Source organism: Mobula hypostoma, chromosome 3 (genome assembly GCF_963921235.1).
Source record: "Mobula hypostoma chromosome 3, sMobHyp1.1, whole genome shotgun sequence".
Taxonomy (NCBI): Eukaryota; Metazoa; Chordata; class Chondrichthyes; order Myliobatiformes; family Myliobatidae; genus Mobula; species Mobula hypostoma.
In genome coordinates, this window is record NC_086099.1 from 175,948,785 (window position 1) to 175,968,848 (window position 20,064).

A 20,064-nucleotide genomic window follows, 5' to 3' on the forward strand; every position below is an offset into this window, starting at 1 on the left:
AAACAAACCGAATCAAACACATGGTAACTGACTTATTGGAATAAATGTAGAACGTCACTGTCACTATAAAACTTCAGTAACTTGTCTTTGTTTCTTTAAATCATATACAGTAGTAGTTCCGACACCATATTCTTCAGTAAGACACCACACAGACACACCACGATCAAGCTTCTGCAATAACTCCACGTTCTGCGATATTGATAATGATAAGATGCTTCCTTCTCTTTTTCTCATTGTTACCCATAGGGGTATCTGCAGCTCTTTATGACATTTTCACAGTGAAATCAAACACAAAGTCAACAGCGAACACAAAATATCAGTGAACAGAAAATGCACGTGTAACCAGTACGAGCGCTGAGCCACAACTGACGTCTGGTGGCCTCTGCTCGCGCTGCCACGTCACACCTGAGTGACGTCAGCTGTTGGCGAAAAAGACTTCGGTTTTCAGAGCTTTCTGGATTTCAGATAAGGGATTGTGGACCTGTATATTGTTTACAAGTTGCTTATGTTTCAGTTGTCCTGTCAGGGGTCATATAAAATCTTTCAATTGTAATAACTGGCTTCTAATTCACTCCCATCTACCTACTGCCAGATATTCAATTATATTGTAGCCAATATGTACTAAATATACACCACCTGCTCCTCAAAATTTAAGGTAAAAGTATCACCTTGAAATTAACAATGACTCTTCGGCTTTGAGTAATTTTTTAATGCACATTGTGTTCTAATATTAAACACCATGACTAACTGCACACTATGAGGGGCACACTGAAGAAATTTCCTCGCATTTTTTTATTAACTTTTGTGATGTCTGCAACATTGACAGAGCTAACATTTATTATTCAACCTAAGATGTCACAGGTTGATGCAATTCAGTGTTTTTCTAGTTAAAAACTAATTGCACTGCCATATCATTGCTGTCACCTTTATTGCTAACAACTTTTTTTATTAATTTTAAATTGAATTCAAAATTCTAAACCTTGAGAGATGATTTGCAGGGTAACTCAAGGCTCAATTTTGGGTCCAAACCTTTTTTACATTTTTGTTATTATCAGCCCAGAGACTGTTGCAATGAGTGATATTAGACTTCCTGGCTAAAACGCATATACTTTACCAGAGTAACAGCAGGAAAGACAGCCATTGAGTTTTCCAGCATAGAATCAGGTCCTTTGGTCTAATCAGACTACACTGGACAAAGCAAGTCCGATTTGCCTAGATTTGGCCTACATCCCCTAAAATTATTTCTTTCATGAACCTATCCAAATATCTTTCAAATGGTGTACCTGTACCTGCCTTAACTACTTCTCTGCCAGCTTGTTCTATATACCCACTCCCCTTTGCAAGGAAAACTTGCCACAAGGTCCTCCTTAGGGCTACATAAACCTCTGTAACATCATCCCTCAGCCTCCTTTGTTCCAGGAGAAACAGACCCAGCCGATCTAACCTCTCCTTATACTTCAAGTCCTCCAGACCTAGCAACAGCCTTATGAATCTCTTCTGCAACCTTTCTAGTTAAAATCACATCTTTCACATACAGTCTCACCAACATGTTGTACAATTGTAACACGTCCCAGTTCCTGCACTGCTGTGACAAATGAAGACAAGCATATCACATCCCTTCTTTACCACCCTGTTTACCTGTGTCATCTCTTTCAAGCAACTATGTACTTGCACTCCGAGGTCTCTGTTCTACAACACTTCCCAGAACCCTGCCATGGTTTAATTTCAACAAAACATATCACTTTACACTTTTCTCAGTTAAATTCCTTTGCGCACTTTCCCAGATGAACCAGATCCTGTTGTAACATTAGACAACTTCTTCATTACCCACTATATCACCTATTTTAATGCCATCCACAGACAATAACCATACCACCTGCATGCTGATCCAAATTTTTAAAATATGAGAAACAATGGTGGACCCAACAAGGATCCCTGAAGCACACCACTGCTCACAAATTTGAGAAACAACTCTTCACCGTCAATCCTTGCCTTTCCAGATTCAGGAAAGATGGCGCCAGTAGCCTACAACGATGTACTGCAGAAAGCTCACTAAACGACTAGATGCTCTTCATTTTCTAGATATACTTCTGAACTGCGATCGATAGTCTGCAGCCTGTAATTTCCCTTTTAAGAATGTACTCGTGAGCCAGGCACATCAGTTTGTGATCTCCTGGGGGGGGGGGGTGAACTAGACTCTCAGAGTGCAGGAGCGATGGGGGCAACCATCGCTGGGGGTGGATGCAGATTCGATGCCTGATGGCAGAACACAAACCCATGGTCAGCTCCATTATCTTTGCCAATTAAAGCGTTGAGCAAGACTAAAATCAGAGGATGAGAGCAAAAAATTCAGTGCCATCTGCCTGCATTGGACCAGTCTCCCTCTCTTCTTGTTGCTTCCATCGGGTGGGAGGTGCAGGAGTCTTGGGACCCCACCACCAAGTTCAGGAGCTGTTGTAAGCCTGCAGCTGTCGGGCTCCTGGACGGTCTTCAATAGCCTCAGCGCCGGACAGGTTCCGCAGCTCCAGACTCACATTCAGGGACCCTGCACTTTATGTGTCTTTCTATTTCTTTTTATTATTTGCGCAATTTGATCAAGGAGCTTCAGACTGCATCTATGGGCTTCAACAATCGGCACTCGCCACGGCACTGAACTGGCTCCATGGCTGTGGCCTGCAGCATTTGTGCTCCTGGACCAGTTTCACTTGCCTCAGCGCAGACAAATCCAATGCAGTTCGTTGTCTTCCACTGAGTGAACACAGGAGGGCAGAACTAATGGGAGGAGCCAGCCCCCGACCCAGCACAGAATCCAGCAGTACACAGCCAACTTCAGTGTCTCCTTCACCGGCAGTCACAACGGGGGGGGGAACTCCCAGGCACAAGGGCCTGCTCCATGTCACAACCGAGGCCATGCAGCTCCCCAGCCATCAGTCTCCATCAGTCTCACCAACGGATCAGTGAGTCAGATTCATAGTATTCTGTACTATCAATGTCCAATAGGGTCTTCCGATCACAACAAAAACGTCCACAACAAACACCTGCAACAGCTGTTGGCCCGCATTCCATCTCCACGCATCGCCTCTAACACCTTTTATACTGGGTGCCTGGAGCAGGCTGCAACAATTCCAGCTCCACCACTATCCAGCAACTCACTAACAGGGACGACCTAAGGTACTTTATGTTATTAACATCCAGCAGTGTCTTATGATCGTGAAAAAGATGTAAAGGACAAGCAATTACGCCTTTGTTTGTACCCAGGGAGACCGTTGTTTCCATCTTACAGGAAAGAAACTAGAGCTTCTTCCACTTGCAGGGATAAGAGCCAGGAGGGAGATTAGTGGGGAGGGATGGACAAGGGAGCGGTCCGTACAGAAAGCAGAGAATGGGGAGCAGGATAAAGATATATTTGGCTGTAGGGTCCTGTTGAAGAATGAGGAAGCTGTGGAGAATGATATCCTGGATGCAGAAGCTGATGTGAGTTAGGTGAGGACAAGAGGAACTCTATCGCTGAAAAAGGCGGCACGAAGATGGGGTGAGGGCAGGTCTCTGGGAAATAGAGGAGATGCGGGTGAGGAAAGCCTCAATGGTGGAGGAAGGGAAACACCCGTTCTTTGAAGAAGGAGAACATCTCTAATGTTCTGGAAATAAGACTCCTAAAATGAGTACTACTAAAGCCATTTCAGTTGCAGAGTAGCTGAAGATGCTATTCACATTACATGATAAAAACTACACAGCACCACCTAATGTTGAAGATCAAACACTTTAATTCACTTGCGTGGACAAACACATTGAAATCAAGACTCAGAAGTTGGAAAACTAAACAACAATATGAATAATTCATTTACTGTGCCAAGTCATCACATTTGGATAATATGGCATTTTCTACCCAGCTCATCTTTTCCCAAGGAGAAAAACCCAGCTTCTCTAATTTTGCCTCATAGCTACACTTTACAGTCTTGGCAAATTCCTTGAAAATTTGCACTGCATGCTCATCAGTGTAATCATATCTTGTGATCAGAACTTTACATGGACTCGAACGACAGCCTAACTTGCCTGGTACCTTGTTTTTTCACAACCTCCCTATTCTTCTGCCTTGACTAATAAAGGAAATATCATGTGTCTGCTTAACCTGTCCTGGACTTTTAAGGATCTGTGGGCGTTCACTCTAAGATCCCTTGATCCCTACATAACACAGCCGTTCACTGGGCACATCAGACATCAGCAAATGCCTTCTTACCTTTCACCTCTCTGAATTAATCTCCATTTGCCATTTTCCTGCCCAACTGATCAGGCCATCATATCTAGCTAGTGTCTACAACAACCCTTCTTGTTAAGGCTGATTTATACTTCTGCATATGGGCTACGCCATAGGCCTGATTTATACTTCTGCGTAGCTCTACGCCGTAGCGAGTATGCGTTGTTGTGTCTGCGTCACTCTGCAATTCACCGCCAAAACATTAGTAAGCTGTGGGGTTTCTATGCCACTGTGTTGAGTTTCTTCATGAGAGACACGGACGAGGAAATGCATTTCAAATATTTTCGGATGTCGGCAGGTAGATTTGACGATTTCGATCATCGTCTCCAACCATTTACTTTGCATCAGTGTACAGACATGGCGGAGAAAAGCCACCAGAAATGCATATAAGGAAATGTGATGCTACCAAGCAGACCTATCACAGTTGTTGTGGTCTGCGTTGCCGCGACGCGCGAGTTACTTTTTTGGAGAGGTGCACGTCACCCTATGGCGTAGGGTACGCGGTACCTACGGCGTAGATTTGACGCAGAAGTATAAATCAGGCTTACCCTACATTTAGGCTTAAATCATTTTAGTCTAACAAATAAAGTGGACCATGGTATGAATCCTGTTGAATCCCTCTAGTAAACAGTCTTTCAGTCATAAAAACATGCAATTTTTCTCTCAGTCCATCACTTGAAGCCAGTCCTCTGCCATAAATAATGCAACCAATATCCTCAATACTGCGCTCCCAGATGCAAGTTTAGATCTTCCGTTAATGCCCCTCCTCCCCTTCTTACCCTAACCCTTATTTATTTATTATTCTTTATTTTTTCCCCTTTCTTTCTCTCTCTTTTCTCCCTCTGTCCCTCTCACTACATCTTCCTCTGATGCTCCCCTCCCCTTTTCTTTCTCCCTAGGCCTCCCATCCCATGACCCTCTCCCTTCTCCAGCCTTGTATCTCCTTGCCAATCAACTTTCCAGTTCTTGGCTCCATCCCTCCCCCTCCTGTCTTCTCCTATCATTTCGGATCTCCCCCTCCACCTCCCACTTTCAAATCTCTTACTATCTCTTCTTTCAGTTAGTCCTGACGAAGGGTCTCGGCCCGAAACGTCGACTGTACCTCTTCCTATAGGTGCTGCCTGGCCTGCTGCGTTCCACCAGCATTTCGTGTGTGTTGCTTGAATTTCCAGCATCTGCAGATTTCCTCGTATTTACAAGCTTAGATCGTATTGTTTTCAAATACAGAACCAATATGGAGACAAAATGCTGGAATCAGGAGCAAAAAAAAGAGTTGTTCCTGCAGCTCATTTTTTAAAAATTTATCATTCCAATTTGTCATTTGTGAGGATCCCTCATAAATGAACTGCCTTGAAAGCAAATAGCAATAAACACCCGGAGACACAACATACACCAGATCCTAGAATATGAAGCAAGTTCACCATATTGTCTAAATTTTATTACATCTAAATTCCCTAGCGCCAAGCAAGATTTAGCTGCTACAGAATTTAATGTGCACCAAGTCTTTGCCTCTGTGTGTCAAATGAACTGCTTTCTTGATGAACTATTGCAAGAAAATATGTGTGCCATGGATCCAGTTTTGGGTGTCAAGTCAGTTGAAGGGATTAAAAGCAGGAATGAGCTGCCTTGAAAGCTAATTGCAACAGACTCCCAGAGATGCATTATACAGCAGATGCCGGAATCTCAAAGAAAAGACAAGCTGCTGGAAGAACTCAGCAGGTCAAGCAGCATTTGTGGAGTCAAGAGATGCTCTACATTTCATATCTCAAACTTCGACCACCCCTTTGCCTCCATGGACGCTGCTTGATCCATTGAGTTCTGCCAGCAGTTTGTTTTTAGCAAAAGACTCCTGCAGATGGATTCACTTCAAGTCATGCTGAGTTAATCTTCATAGATTTTTTTTAGTGCATTTAAGTACATCAATGAAACTTCCAAAAATGGCTTTGCATTAAATTGTTTGGGTTAGTGCTTGTCCGGACACCTCAATGCATTCCAATTTCATGTACACAAAGGACCCAGAGGGAACAAAAAAAAGGGATTTCACAAACCACTGTAGGTACCCAATGATGCTTCATGACAGTATTTCTCAGGAAAATTAACACAAACATCAGCATTCCAGCACAAAAAAAAATCATCTTTGGCCTTTGTATCTCCCTTTAATCAACAAACTTTCTTTTGTGCACCTCATCAAAACATGTTGGAAATTCTTGCATACAATACAGATAAACCATTCCTTTATTGGTATAGTTTTATTTTCTTGAGGTCCCTTAAATTTAAGGCACAACCCACTTTCTACATATCTATCTTGACTAGATTTAATTAATCTCCATCTGCCAACATGAGCACTAACTTTAATTTCTATTATGAGTTCCAAACACTTAACCCTCACCAATTGGTGAAATCACTCAAAACACCAAATGGTACAGCAATGGTGCATGAGCATGAAGCTGGAAAAGGGAAAAGCGGCGCCAGTGTGGATGGGTGCCTCATGGTTGGTGCAGGGGAGTACAGAAAGGCCTACTTCCACATCGCATGACTGCATAACAAGCAATGTTTCATTCTCCAATGCAACTCTCAATTCAGTTTTTGAATAGACACATGCTTTGTGAGTACACTTTAAATCTTTTCTTACCAAAATTAATTATATGAAGATACAAAAGGAACCACAACAGAAAGTTCTTCCCTCAAGCCTGCTCTGCCAATCAGTGAAATGTTGGTTGATACATAACCCAAACCATATGCCCATATCCCTTAAAATGTTAGTAGGCTAATCAATCTCAAATCTAAAATAATAACTAACTTAGAATTAACATCAGCTGGGGAGAAAATAATTGATATCTGGGATATCTGTGCAAGTTTCCTTTCATAATCCATATTCAGAATTCTTACATTTCTGTCACTTTTTGATCTTCATATCTGTTCCAATTCCCTAGACCTCTGCCAGTGCCAGTTTACACAATTTTCTTTATAGTTTGCTTAAATTTTATTCCCTAGTCTCTATGTTGTGTCATTTCCTTGTCTCTCAGTTGTGTTCTTCCAACCTTAGGAAGCATAAGCTTCCTATATAACATTACATTTCTGCACCCCCATGAGTTAAAATTAGTTTTTAGTTTTTTCTTATAGCGGCTAAAGCATACCCTCTGAGGATTAAACTATTCTCTTCCCTTCCATTTGTTTTTTTTAACCATTATTAAAAATGCCTTAATTTCATGCCACCCACCTCCAGTCCTGCTCCCCAAGTGATAATTATATTTACTCACTCTGCTAAAGCCCTGGCGCCATCCAGGTTTAAATGCATCCCACTACAATTGAGCCCCTATTTCTCATGAAAGGGAACTAATCTTTTGGGTACATCTCCCTACAGTGATCTGCAAAGTGTAACCTTTATATATGCTCTGATTTCCACTTCCGTAATTAGCTGATAACATAAGGTCATTTACAACTGTGCTATTTCCTTTATGACCCATAAGATTTCCTTTTTGTCTCTAGTCAGTCCAACACCTAACTACCTAATTACAGTCCTTAAAAACGCAAACAACAGGAATTCTGCAGATTCTGGAAATTCAAGCAACACACATCGAAGTTGCTGGTGAACGCAGCAGGCCAGGCAGCATCTCTAGTCTAACTAGTCTGACGAAGGGTCTCGGCCTGAAACGTCGACTGCACCTCTTCCCAGAGATGCTGCCTGGCCTGCTGAGTTCACCAGCAACTTCGATGTGTGTTGCGTTAATTACAGTCCTCTTATGTTTATCCACCATTTTAATGTTTTTGTTTTCTCTCAATATTTACCTGAGCATGTATTTCATGATTTGAAGTGGCACCTGAAAACACTTAAGTGATGCCTTTCACACTGCTTTCTGGCAATGTTCTCTGAACACAAAGGCAAGAACAATTAGGTAAACAATTACAAATGTGAAATTCTCAGCATGGAACAAAGCACTTTCAAGAGCTATTGCAGAAGTACTCAAGCTTGCTTAAATAAATTTGTTTTTGTGAAGAAAGGACAATTGATACCGATTACAACACAGAAGTCACATGCTGGTGTCTAATGCCATTAAAACATGACTAAAGCTTGCCCAAGATAATGGCATCACTGCTTTGATAACAGCCTCATTATATCTTGAGCACACAAACGCACACTCACAAAGCTGTGCTAACTGGATTCCAAGCAACAGAAAGAAGAATTCATATAATTGTTCAATATGTGATCTATACCGGTGTAAAGATGATTTATTTTAAAGTCTGCAGGAAGCACTTGCAAGCTGAATCACATTAGCATAATGTGGCATTTTACCAAGCAACATTTGATAGTGAAATAATTGGGTCAACTCAATTGGAGCAAGGCAGTAAAAGACATGAATGGATACAGAGCGCTATTTCTCTCCTGAGTGTACCTAATCACAGTAGGCATTATTTATGCTAGACTGATCAAGTAAACACTGAACAGAAGAACATGAATTGTTTATCCACGTTGTTTTAGAACTTCAGCAAGGATTTCTCCTGTTTCAAAGGAATTGTTACCTTTACATAACTGAATGGCATTTTTAATCTTGTGCTAAATTGGGGCTAAATCAAAACTGTGTGTGAATGTTGAGGGATGGCATCAAGGTTGACCGAGGTATTCAACACAGTCCTTTAAGCTGATACTGACTTCCACTCTATCCTTGACTCTTGGCAGAGGATTGCAGATCACCTGTCAAGAGAGGGGGCAACACTGGACCCTGGATAGTGAAGGGCAAAGATGAAAGAGATTAGGGAGCCCTGGTTTATCAGGTAGAGACTGCTGGGATCGAACAAATTCCTTGAGGTGTTGCAAGAGATGTTGGTGAGACCGCACTTGGCATTGTGTACTATTTTGATTTAGGAAATACATCATTAAACTGGAAAGAGGGCAGAAAAGATTTATAAAGATGCAGCTGAGACCATAGGAACAAAGAGCTATAGGGAGAAGTTGAGCAACATAGGACCTTATTCCTTGCAGGGTAGGATGCTGAGGGGAAACATAAAATCATGAAGGGCATAGGTAGGGTGAATGCATGTAGTCTTTTTCCTAGGAAATAGATCTAAAAACTAGAAGACATAGGTTTAAAGTAAGAGGTGAAATATTTCAAAGGAGCCTAAAGGGCAACCTCTTCACATCTTGGTTAGTACTTGTATGGGATGAGTTGCCAGATTAAGTAGCTAAAGCAGGTCAAATAACAATATTCAAAAGACATCTAGGTAAATACGTGGACAGAAAACATTTAGCAAAATTGAGACCAAACTCAAGCAAGTGAATGTCAGCAAGCTACTGGATCTTATTATTTACACTGTCCACTCAACTGTTCTTCAGATCATAACTTTCCTGTAACAATTTCCATCTTCAGGTCCAGCTATCTATTTCATTTCCTCCTAAGCTGTGGTACTGCTTCCAGTCCACAAGATCCTTGCACTTGCAACTCCTGGCTCTCTTGGTAATCCTTGACAAAACTGTCTTTTTCTCGTGAAGACACCAACGCCATTATACAAGTGTTGATTTGAGTTGACTACAAGCCAACCTGGAGCAAGGGTACAAGACAAGGGAATGTACAATAAATCAGAGGATATCAAGGATCTGAACTACCTTGGAGTGTATTTCCAGAGATCTTCAAAAGGTTACAGAACGGGTTGATGAATGTGATTAAAATTACATAAAGTGCAATTCCCTCATTAACCAAGGCACAGAATACAAGATCCAATCAATCATGCTAAAACTTGATACACTTTTATGTTGTATAAAGTTTTTAACCTAACTTAGCTAGTTAGGTTACAAGCTAGGTAGAGCATATTGCTTCAGTTACAGAAAAGGTATGAAGAGGTTCTTTATGAGGGTGTAGTCTGGATAGGGAAATTGCAGCTACAAAGAGAGATGGTAAAGGATTCTTCTGGCTTCTCTGGAATAGAGGGAGACAGGCTGCACTGTACATGTAACTCACTGACTGGGAAGTCTTCACAGCTTTAGGATGTGAATGGCACCACACAGATACATATCCCTGCTTCCTTTAGAATCTCTCCATGTTCAGAAAAACAAAATCTGAGAATAACTGTTTTCCTTAGTTTGTAACATCCAAATGCTCAAGAAGTTATTTTATTCTCAAATACAAGGATGTGTTGTCCATGGAAGTGGCAATCAATTAATTTCTAAAATACTCACCTGCAATATACATTAAAAATAGATTGTGCATTGACTTTAAATTTTTTACAACAAAATCCAATTTTTAAACTTAGCCCCCTCAACTTTGATTCATTCTCCAGCAGTTTCAAAAACATCCATGGCTGTAGGTCCATCTAAACCAACCTGTCTGAGACCTGCCATCCTACTTGTCCAAACCACAATGTCAGAAACCTCAGCCCTTTCCATTACACATGATATTACTTCCAGCTCCATAGTATTGGTTCTCTGACGTGGTATGAAACACCCACTGCAGGAAAACTTGCAAGGACAAGTCCAATGGTTTTCTGGTCAGTTACCCATTGACCTCAGCTTCTGCATACATTTGCTGCTTGTATCCCGAGTCCCTGAATTACTTAACTAGTCTTGCTCCTAATCAACTCCTGCCCCAAACCACAAGGAAATTTCATCCTCTGTCTCTCCTCCCCAACTCTGAATTTCTCTGGGACTCACTCATCAAATTCATTCAACTGTGTTTGCTTGTTTTCAGAGGGTTAATTAAATCAAATGGTTAACTAAATGAGAGGATTGGCTATTTGGTGTTAATTGTAGATCCTAGTTCATGAATGACCAATAAGTATCCAATAACACCACCAACTAAAGTTGCAAGTCTTTGGAATTCCTTTGAGAAACATTTATCAACCAGTCCAAATACTGCCACCATCCCCTCTTCCCTATTACACAAAAATACAATCCTCATTTTTCCACCTAAACTCCAATAGTTAAAAGCAATCTTTTTGAGCTCGGATTTAAAGATGACTAAAACAATAAAGTTAATTTGGCCAGAAAATAAAACCTTCATGTCATAATGTTCTAATACTTTACCAGAGGTCAGTAAGGAAGATCTCTGCCAGCGAACAAAATGCTGTGGAGATGTTCTGAGGAGTCACTTCAGTATTATCAGGATCAAAGGAAGCTGCTTCAGTGGCCTGCCCAAACACATTGCCAGAAACATATATTATAAATACACCCTATGTTGTTTTATAAAAAAAGTGTCAAACAATATCACAAAAGAGAAGGTGGCAAACCATTATTGATCAATGAGATCATCGCTGCAGGAGCGAGGGAGGATTCAAATTAGTAATGGAAAAAAGGCAATGATTTAGCTACGAGCAAACTGCAGTTCTCCCAACAGTCACCAGGAGATCAAACAGCAGATATACAGTCACATCACAGAGAGGTGCAAGAGTAGCTGGAAATAGTTGTAGTAATAATAATAGGGGATTTCAACTTCTCCAGTATTATTTAGGATTACCTAGATATGGAAGGATTAGATAGGATGAATTCTTTGAAGTGCATCCAAAAGTACTTTTAGTGCCAGTTAATAGATAGCCCCACTAGGAGGGTCAGCATTAGTCCTAATCCTGGGAAACAAAACCAGATGAATGAATAATACCTCACTGGACAAGCAATGTGGGAAAGTGATCAGAGCAAAATGAATGTTGAAGTAGACATGAACAGGAATAAGGATAGAGGTGCGAGATATTATATTTGGAAATAAAACAGATATCCTGATTCTATTCTTTGGAATAGGGCTAACCTAGTCAAATCAGTTTGGTTTGGTTTGGTTTGCAACAATGAACTTATGCAACACCTATGTTTAAGTAAACTCTGTAAGTACCTCTTTATTCCAGATATACCTGTACCCTATGTTATTGCTTCAGATAATTACTAAATTTTAATTGAGGTATCTAGCACATAAAATAATATAGCAAACCAAAGGCTCAAATTAAAACATTTACAACACTGGATGAAGACATACAAAAGCAAACACATAACTTGGTCTTATAATTGGAACAATCGTCTAAGATTGCTACTCACCATCTCCTTCTGCCTTTGGTAGTCTTTAATCAGAAGTTCAATGCCTTTCTTGAAGTACTGTACTGCTTCTTGCCCACAATGAATCTGACCCAGGTACATGTATTTAGTGTAACCTTCATCAGGGCTCAAAGCAACAGCTTTTTGAAATGCTTTCACCAGAGTCAAGGAGTTATTATTTTAAAACTGTACAGTTTCAATTACTTCCACAACAAAAAGCCACAAGTAAAACCCAGACAGCACAAGAACCTGTAACAACAGACAATCTGCTGGAAGAGCTCAAAGGACTGAGCAGCATCTCTAAGAGGAAAGGAATTAGTTAATGTTCTGGGGCGAAACCTTGCAAAAGGATGAACCCAGCCCAAAATGAACTCCCCACAGCTGCTGCTCAACCCACTGATTTTCCCCAACCAATCATTTATTGGTCCAGATTCTATTCTCTGCAGTCTCTTGTATCTCCACAGGAATCTGTAAATTTATTTTAGTCATTCACAGGACAAAGGCTTCGCAAACTAAGTCTTTCTTTCTTTTCTTTTTAAATCTTTTTATTGAGTAAGTATACAAAAAAGGTAAGCCATATAAACATTAATACAATGTTAAAGTACAATAAAATTCCAAAAGATAACAATACCAAAAAGAAAATACTACAAACAATGTAATTTAAGCATAAGAAACCAAGATAACATAATAGTATACTAGATTTTATATATATCAATGGAAAAAAAAAGAAAAAAGAAAAAAAAACCCCCCAAAAAAAAAACCCACCGTGCAACTACCTAAAAGCAAAGCAAAGCAATGGGCTAACTTGAAACCAAACAGAGTTAAACTTAAAATCACGTCCTCAATCCCGACCTCCATTAAAACAGTGAAAAAAAAACAAGAAGGGTAAAACTAAGTCAGCACTTATCTGCTCATCTTGAATTGCCCTTCAAAAGGTGGTAATGAGCTACAGTGCTTATAAAAAGTTTTCACCCCCCCCCCGGAAGTTTTCATGCTTTATTGTTTCACAACATTGTATCTCAGTGGATTTAATTTGGCTTTTTTGACACTGATCAATATGCTTTCATATCAAAGTGAAAACAGATCTCTACAAAGTGATCTAAATTAACTACAAATATAAAACACAAAATAGTTGACTGCTTAAGTATTCACCCCTTTCAAGTCAGTATATCAGAGATACACCTTGGGCAGGAATTACAGCCTTCAGTCTGTGTGGATAGGTCTCTACCAGCTTTGCATATCTGGACACTGCAATTTTCCCCATTCTTCTTTACAAAACTGCTCAAGCTCTGTCAGATTGCATGGGAATCATGAGTGAACAGCCTTTTTCAAGTCCAGTCATAAATTTTCTGTTGGATTGAGGTCTGAACTCTGACTTGGCCACTCTAGGACATTAACTTTGTTGTTTTTAAGCCATTCCTGTGTAGCTTTGGATTTATGCTTGGGCTCATTGCCTTGCTGGAAACAAATCCTCTCTCAAGCCAAAACCTGACTGCATCAGGTTTTCCTCCAGGATTTCCCTGTATTTTGCTGCATTCATTTTACCCTCCACCTTCACAAGCCTACCTGGGCCTGCTACAGTGAAACATCCCCACAGCATGATGCAGCCACTACCATGCTTCACGGTAGGAATGGTGTGTTTTTGATGATGTGCAGTGTTTGGCTTATACCAAACATACCGTTTAGTCCAGGGGTCCCCACCATTTTTTGCACCGCGGACCGGTTTAATACTGACAATATTCTTGCGGGGCGGGGTAGGTGTTAATCACGACCGGAATATAGGTGATAAGTCACTTATAAGTGGCTAATACACTCAATTTCATTTCTAACAAATTTAACATTAAACACACAACGCATATTTTCCTCGCATGAATATAGTGATAAGTCAATTATAACAGTGGTCCCAAACCTCGGGTCGCGGACCAATACATTGCCGTGAAGAATGCAGCAGTACAGTGGTGGCCAGAATGCACCCAGCACGTCTTTTAAAAAAAGCTGAAAAAAAAAACAAGCTAATTGATTAGGTGCTGCCCAGCACGTAAATGTTGGCCCAGATCAGAGGTGACGCAATCGGCAATCACCTCTGATCTGGGCCAACATTTACGTGCCGGGTGGCACCTCATCAATTAGCTTGTTTATTTCGGCTTTTTTCTTAAAGATGTGCTGGGTGCATTCCGGCTACCACTGCATTCTTCGCAGCCCGGAGGTTGGGGACAACTGAATTATAAGTCACTTATAAGTCAATAGCATCATAACATTTTAAGTAAAGTTTGGACATTAAACACACAGCGCATATTTTCCTCATATGAACATATAAAATCATTGCAACACACCAATATCACTGAGTCAGTGGGAGCCCCGGGCTTGTTTCCCTGCAACAAGACGGTCCTATCGTGGGGTGATGGGAGACAGCAATACTCGAAGGGGGTTCCTTATGTCCAGTCTATTCCGCAATTTAGTTTTCGTTGCATTCATTGCAGAAAAATCTGTTTCGCAACGATATGATGTTGGAAATGGAAGCAGCGTTTTCAGCGCTTTCGTGGCTATCTCAGGATATTCAGCCTTGACTTTGATCCAGAATGCCGGCAGAGATGTTATGTCAAACATACTTTTCAGCCCACCGTCATTTGCAAGCTCACGGTGTTGATCTTTTTCCCGCGCTGACATGGAAGATTCACCGGAAACATTCACAAATAGGTCACAAACCAATTCCTTTGCATGTCTTGGGTCACTGATGACCTCGTGTGCGTTAAAGTTCAACAGTGGGCGTGACAGGGAGGAAAGGTGCAGCTGACTCGTATCATTTCATATCGCCAAATCATATCGTTTCCTCGCGGCTTGCGGCCTGTGGCCTGGTCACACACGCTTTGCGGCCTGGTACCAGTCTGCGGCCCGGTGGTTGGGGACCACTGGTTTAGTCTGATGGCCCAAAAGCTCAATTTTGGTTTCATCAGACCATACAGCCTTCTTCCAGCTGACTTCAGAGTATCCCATGCCTTCTGGCAAACTCCAGCTGAGATTTCATCTGAGATTGTCTCCCCCAACAGTGGCTTTCTCTTTGCCATTCTCCCATAAAGATGCGACTGGTGAAGAACCAGGACAACAGTTGTTGTATGTGCAATCTCTCCCATCTCAGCCACTGAAGCTTGTAGCTTCTCCAGAGTTGTCAGAGGTCTCTCGGTGGCCTCCCGCACTAGTCCCCTTGCACGGTCACTCAGTTTTTGAGGAGGCCTTCTCTTGTCAGAGTTACAGCTGTGCCATATTCTTTCCATTTCTTGACGATTGACTTAACTGTACTCCAGAAGATATTCAGTGACTTGGAAATTTTCTTGTATCCATCTCCTGACTTGTGTTTTTCCATAACCTTTTCAGAGTTGCTTGGAGTGTTCTTTTGTCCACATGATGTAGTTTTTGACAGGACACTGACTCACCAGCAGTTGGACCTTCCAGATACATGTGTATTTTCACTACAATCAATTGAAACACCTTGACTGTACACAGGTGATCTCCATTTAACTAATTATGTAACTTCTAAAACCAATTGACTGTACCAGTGATGATTTGGTATGTCATATTAAATCAATTATTTGTGTTTTATTGTTGTAATTAATTTAGATCACTTTGTAGACATCTGATTTCACTTTGACACAATAGAGTATTTTTATGTTGAACAGTGTCAAAAAAGCAAATTTAAATCCACTATCTTCCAATGTTGTAAATAAATAAAACATGAAAACTTACAAGAGGGGTGAATACTTTTCATTGGTACTGTATCTTCGTGAACCACTGCAGACCTTGAGGTCTGCTTTTTGGACAGCATTGAAAGTAACATTCTGGAAACATAAATAATTTATTAAGAAAATGTTCATCCTTTCCTTAAACTCAAGAGCGCAAGAAATTAGGAGCAGAAGTTGGCCATTAGGCCCTTCAAGCCGAAGCTGCCATTATGGCTGATTCATGCTGCCCTCATCTTCTTATCTGTGTCTGTTTCCCATAACATTCCATTTCTCAGTCTTTCTAATCCTTAACTGCATGTTGTTTAATTTAAATCACTCAATGGCTTAAATCTTTCGCCTTTAAGTATAAAAAAACATCATGTAACTTATCACCAAACATCATTTTCCAGTGCCTGAATCAAGATGAGAACTGTTCCACCTAAATACAACAGCTCCCCCTGGTGGACAGATGATGACACAGTCCCGTGATCATAACCACTGGTGAATGAGCAAATCAATACCTGTAGCAATACCGGGTATTATCTCTTCAAGATTGTCTGACTGAGCGACTAGCTCTTTCTACCAACTGCTCCAAGGCTCATATAAATTTTATAAATTTACTACAAGAAAGGCTGTTTAAAAATCTTAATTCAAACCAAAATGCATAATCCAGCCCAAAAGGATATTTCTTTTGCTTTCTCTGAGTTTCCAAGTTCTGCAAAGATATTGCCCATCATATCAAGTGTGGTTAAATTGTTGGGCTCCATGTCCAATGCGCGTTGACAGAACATTTGTGCCAGTTCAAAATTTAAGTTGTCCATGTACTCCACTGCCTGAAAAAGCATAAGTAAATTTAGAAAGGTTTCCCCAAATAAGATGATTTTATGTCAAGTGCTCTCAAAAGATATAGCAGGAATACAAAAGGAAGGTGAAACAACTTTGCACAAGATATCAAAATAGACTCAAAAGTAGAACTACTTAATTAATCTAACTTCAAAGGATTGAATGGATCTGGCCAAGACACAGTCAAATCAAAGACTAATAGGTAAAGCGTAGAACAATTGGTGACCATTACAAAAGGAGATTTTCCAAGTACAGACTGAGTACATATCCACGAGTGGGGGGGGGGGAGACAGGGGTCAGGGGAACCAAAGACAGAGCTCCTTTGACAAAGGAGTTAGGGTATATGATGAGACAATAAAGGTGTGTTTGATTTATGCACTTGATATGCATCAAACAGAAACAAGCTGAATACAGAGAGAGGAAACAGAAAACAAAACCAAGCAAAAAGCAGAATTTGAGAACAGAGTAGCAGTTAATGTAAACGGAACACTGAACACCTCCAGTAAGATAGCAGTGCTATGGGATGCAGCAGTCTGAGGTAAGATAGCAGTGCTATGGGATGCAGCAGTCTGAGGTAAGATAGCAGTGCTATGGGATGCAGCAGTCTGAGGTAAGATGGCAGTATGTTCGGATGCAGCAGTCTGAGGTAAGGTGGCAGTGCTATGGGATGCAGCAGTCTGAGGTAAGATAGCAGTGCTATGGGATGCAGCAGTCTGAGGTAAGGTGGCAGTGCTATGGGATGCAGCAGTCTGAGGTAAGGTGGCAGTGCTATGGGATGCAGCAGTCTGAGGTAAGATAGCAGTGCTATGGGATGCAGCAGTCTGAGGTAAGGTGGCAGTGCTATGGGATGCAGCAGTCTGAGGTAAGATAGCAGTGCTATGGGATGCAGCAGTCTGAGGTAAGGTGGCAGTGCTATGGGATGCAGCAGTCTGAGGTAAGATAGCAGTATGTTCGGATGCAGCAGTCTGAGGTAAGGTGGCAGTGCTATGGGATGCAGCAGTCTGAGGTAAGATGGCAGTATGTTCGGATGCAGCAGTCTGAGGTAAGGTGGCAGTGCTATGGGATGCAGCAGTCTGAGGTAAGATAGCAGTGCTATGGGATGCAGCAGTCTGAGGTAAGATGGCAGTGCTATGGGATGCAGCAGTCTGAGGTAAGATGGCAGTATGTTCGGATGCAGCAGTCTGAGGTAAGGTGGCAGTGCTATGGGATGCAGCAGTCTGAGGTAAGATGGCAGTATGTTCGGATGCAGCAGTCTGAGGTAAGATAGCAGTGCTATGGGATGCAGCAGTCTGAGGTAAGATAGCAGTGCTATGGGATGCAGCAGTCTGAGGTAAGATAGCAGTGCTATGGGATGCAGCAGTCTGAGGTAAGATGGCAGTGCTATGGGATGCAGCAGTCTGAGGTAAGGTGGCAGTGCTATGGGATGCAGCAGTCTGAGGTAAGATAGCAGTGCTATGGGATGCAGCAGTCTGAGGTAAGATGGCAGTATGTTCGGATGCAGCAGTCTGAGGTAAGATAGCAGTGCTATGGGATGCAGCAGTCTGAGGTAAGATAGCAGTGCTATGGGATGCAGCAGTCTGAGGTAAGGTGGCAGTGCTATGGGATGCAGCAGTCTGAGGTAAGATGGCAGTCTGTTCGGATGCAGCAGTCTGAGGTAAGGTGGCAGTGCTATGGGATGCAGCAGTCTGAGGTAAGATAGCAGTATGTTCGGATGCAGCAGTCTGAGGTAAGGTGGCAGTGCTATGGGATGCAGCAGTCTGAGGTAAGATGGCAGTATGTTCGGATGCAGCAGTCTGAGGTAAGGTGGCAGTGCTATGGGATGCAGCAGTCTGAGGTAAGATAGCAGTGCTATGGGATGCAGCAGTCTGAGGTAAGATGGCAGTGCTATGGGATGCAGCAGTCTGAGGTAAGATGGCAGTATGTTCGGATGCAGCAGTCTGAGGTAAGGTGGCAGTGCTATGGGATGCAGCAGTCTGAGGTAAGATGGCAGTATGTTCGGATGCAGCAGTCTGAGGTAAGATAGCAGTGCTATGGGATGCAGCAGTCTGAGGTAAGATAGCAGTGCTATGGGATGCAGCAGTCTGAGGTAAGATAGCAGTGCTATGGGATGCAGCAGTCTGAGGTAAGATAGCAGTGCTATGGGATGCAGCAGTCTGAGGTAAGGTGGCAGTGCTATGGGATGCAGCAGTCTGAGGTAAGATAGCAGTGCTATGGGATGCAGCAGTCTGAGGTAAGATAGCAGTGCTATGGGATGCAGCAGTCTGAGGTAAGATAGCAGTGCTATGGGATGCAGCAGTCTGAGGTAAGATAGCAGTGCTATGGGATGCAGCAGTCTGAGGTAAGGTGGCAGTGCTATGGGATGCAGCAGTCTGAGGTAAGATAGCAGTGCTATGGGATGCAGCAGTCTGAGGTAAGGTGGCAGTGCTATGGGATGCAGCAGTCTGAGGTAAGATAGCAGTGCTATGGGATGCAGCAGTCTGAGGTAAGATGGCAGTATGTTCGGATGCAGCAGTCTGAGGTAAGATAGCAGTGCTATGGGATGCAGCAGTCTGAGGTAAGATAGCAGTGCTATGGGATGCAGCAGTCTGAGGTAAGGTGGCAGTGCTATGGGATGCAGCAGTCTGAGGTAAGGTGGCAGTGCTATGGGATGCAGCAGTCTGAGGTAAGATAGCAGTGCTATGGGATGCAGCAGTCTGAGGTAAGATGGCAGTATGTTCGGATGCAGCAGTCTGAGGTAAGATAGCAGTGCTATGGGATGCAGCAGTCTGAGGTAAGATAGCAGTGCTATGGGATGCAGCAGTCTGAGGTAAGGTGGCAGTGCTATGGGATGCAGCAGTCTGAGGTAAGATGGCAGTATGTTCGGATGCAGCAGTCTGAGGTAAGGTGGCAGTGCTATGGGATGCAGCAGTCTGAGGTAAGATAGCAGTATGTTCGGATGCAGCAGTCTGAGGTAAGGTGGCAGTGCTATGGGATGCAGCAGTCTGAGGTAAGATGGCAGTATGTTCGGATGCAGCAGTCTGAGGTAAGGTGGCAGTGCTATGGGATGCAGCAGTCTGAGGTAAGATAGCAGTGCTATGGGATGCAGCAGTCTGAGGTAAGATGGCAGTGCTATGGGATGCAGCAGTCTGAGGTAAGATGGCAGTATGTTCGGATGCAGCAGTCTGAGGTAAGGTGGCAGTGCTATGGGATGCAGCAGTCTGAGGTAAGATGGCAGTATGTTCGGATGCAGCAGTCTGAGGTAA

The 20,064-nt window shown here is 42.2% G+C and overlaps 1 protein-coding gene across 1 annotated transcript in view; it reads right to left on the minus strand.

Annotated features, from left to right (window-relative positions):
- The window catches only part of si:dkey-12j5.1 (uncharacterized), a 434,002-nt gene that overhangs the window by 390,274 nt on the left and 23,664 nt on the right, over positions 1–20,064 (minus strand). Inside the window, exons 3-5 of the mRNA XM_063042381.1 lie at positions 16,666–16,812; positions 12,267–12,416; positions 11,271–11,374 (exon numbers count right to left, since the gene is read on the minus strand). Of these exons, the coding sequence (XP_062898451.1) occupies positions 11,271–11,374; positions 12,267–12,416; positions 16,666–16,812 (401 nt within the window). The remainder of the gene's footprint in view (positions 1–11,270; positions 11,375–12,266; positions 12,417–16,665; positions 16,813–20,064) is intronic.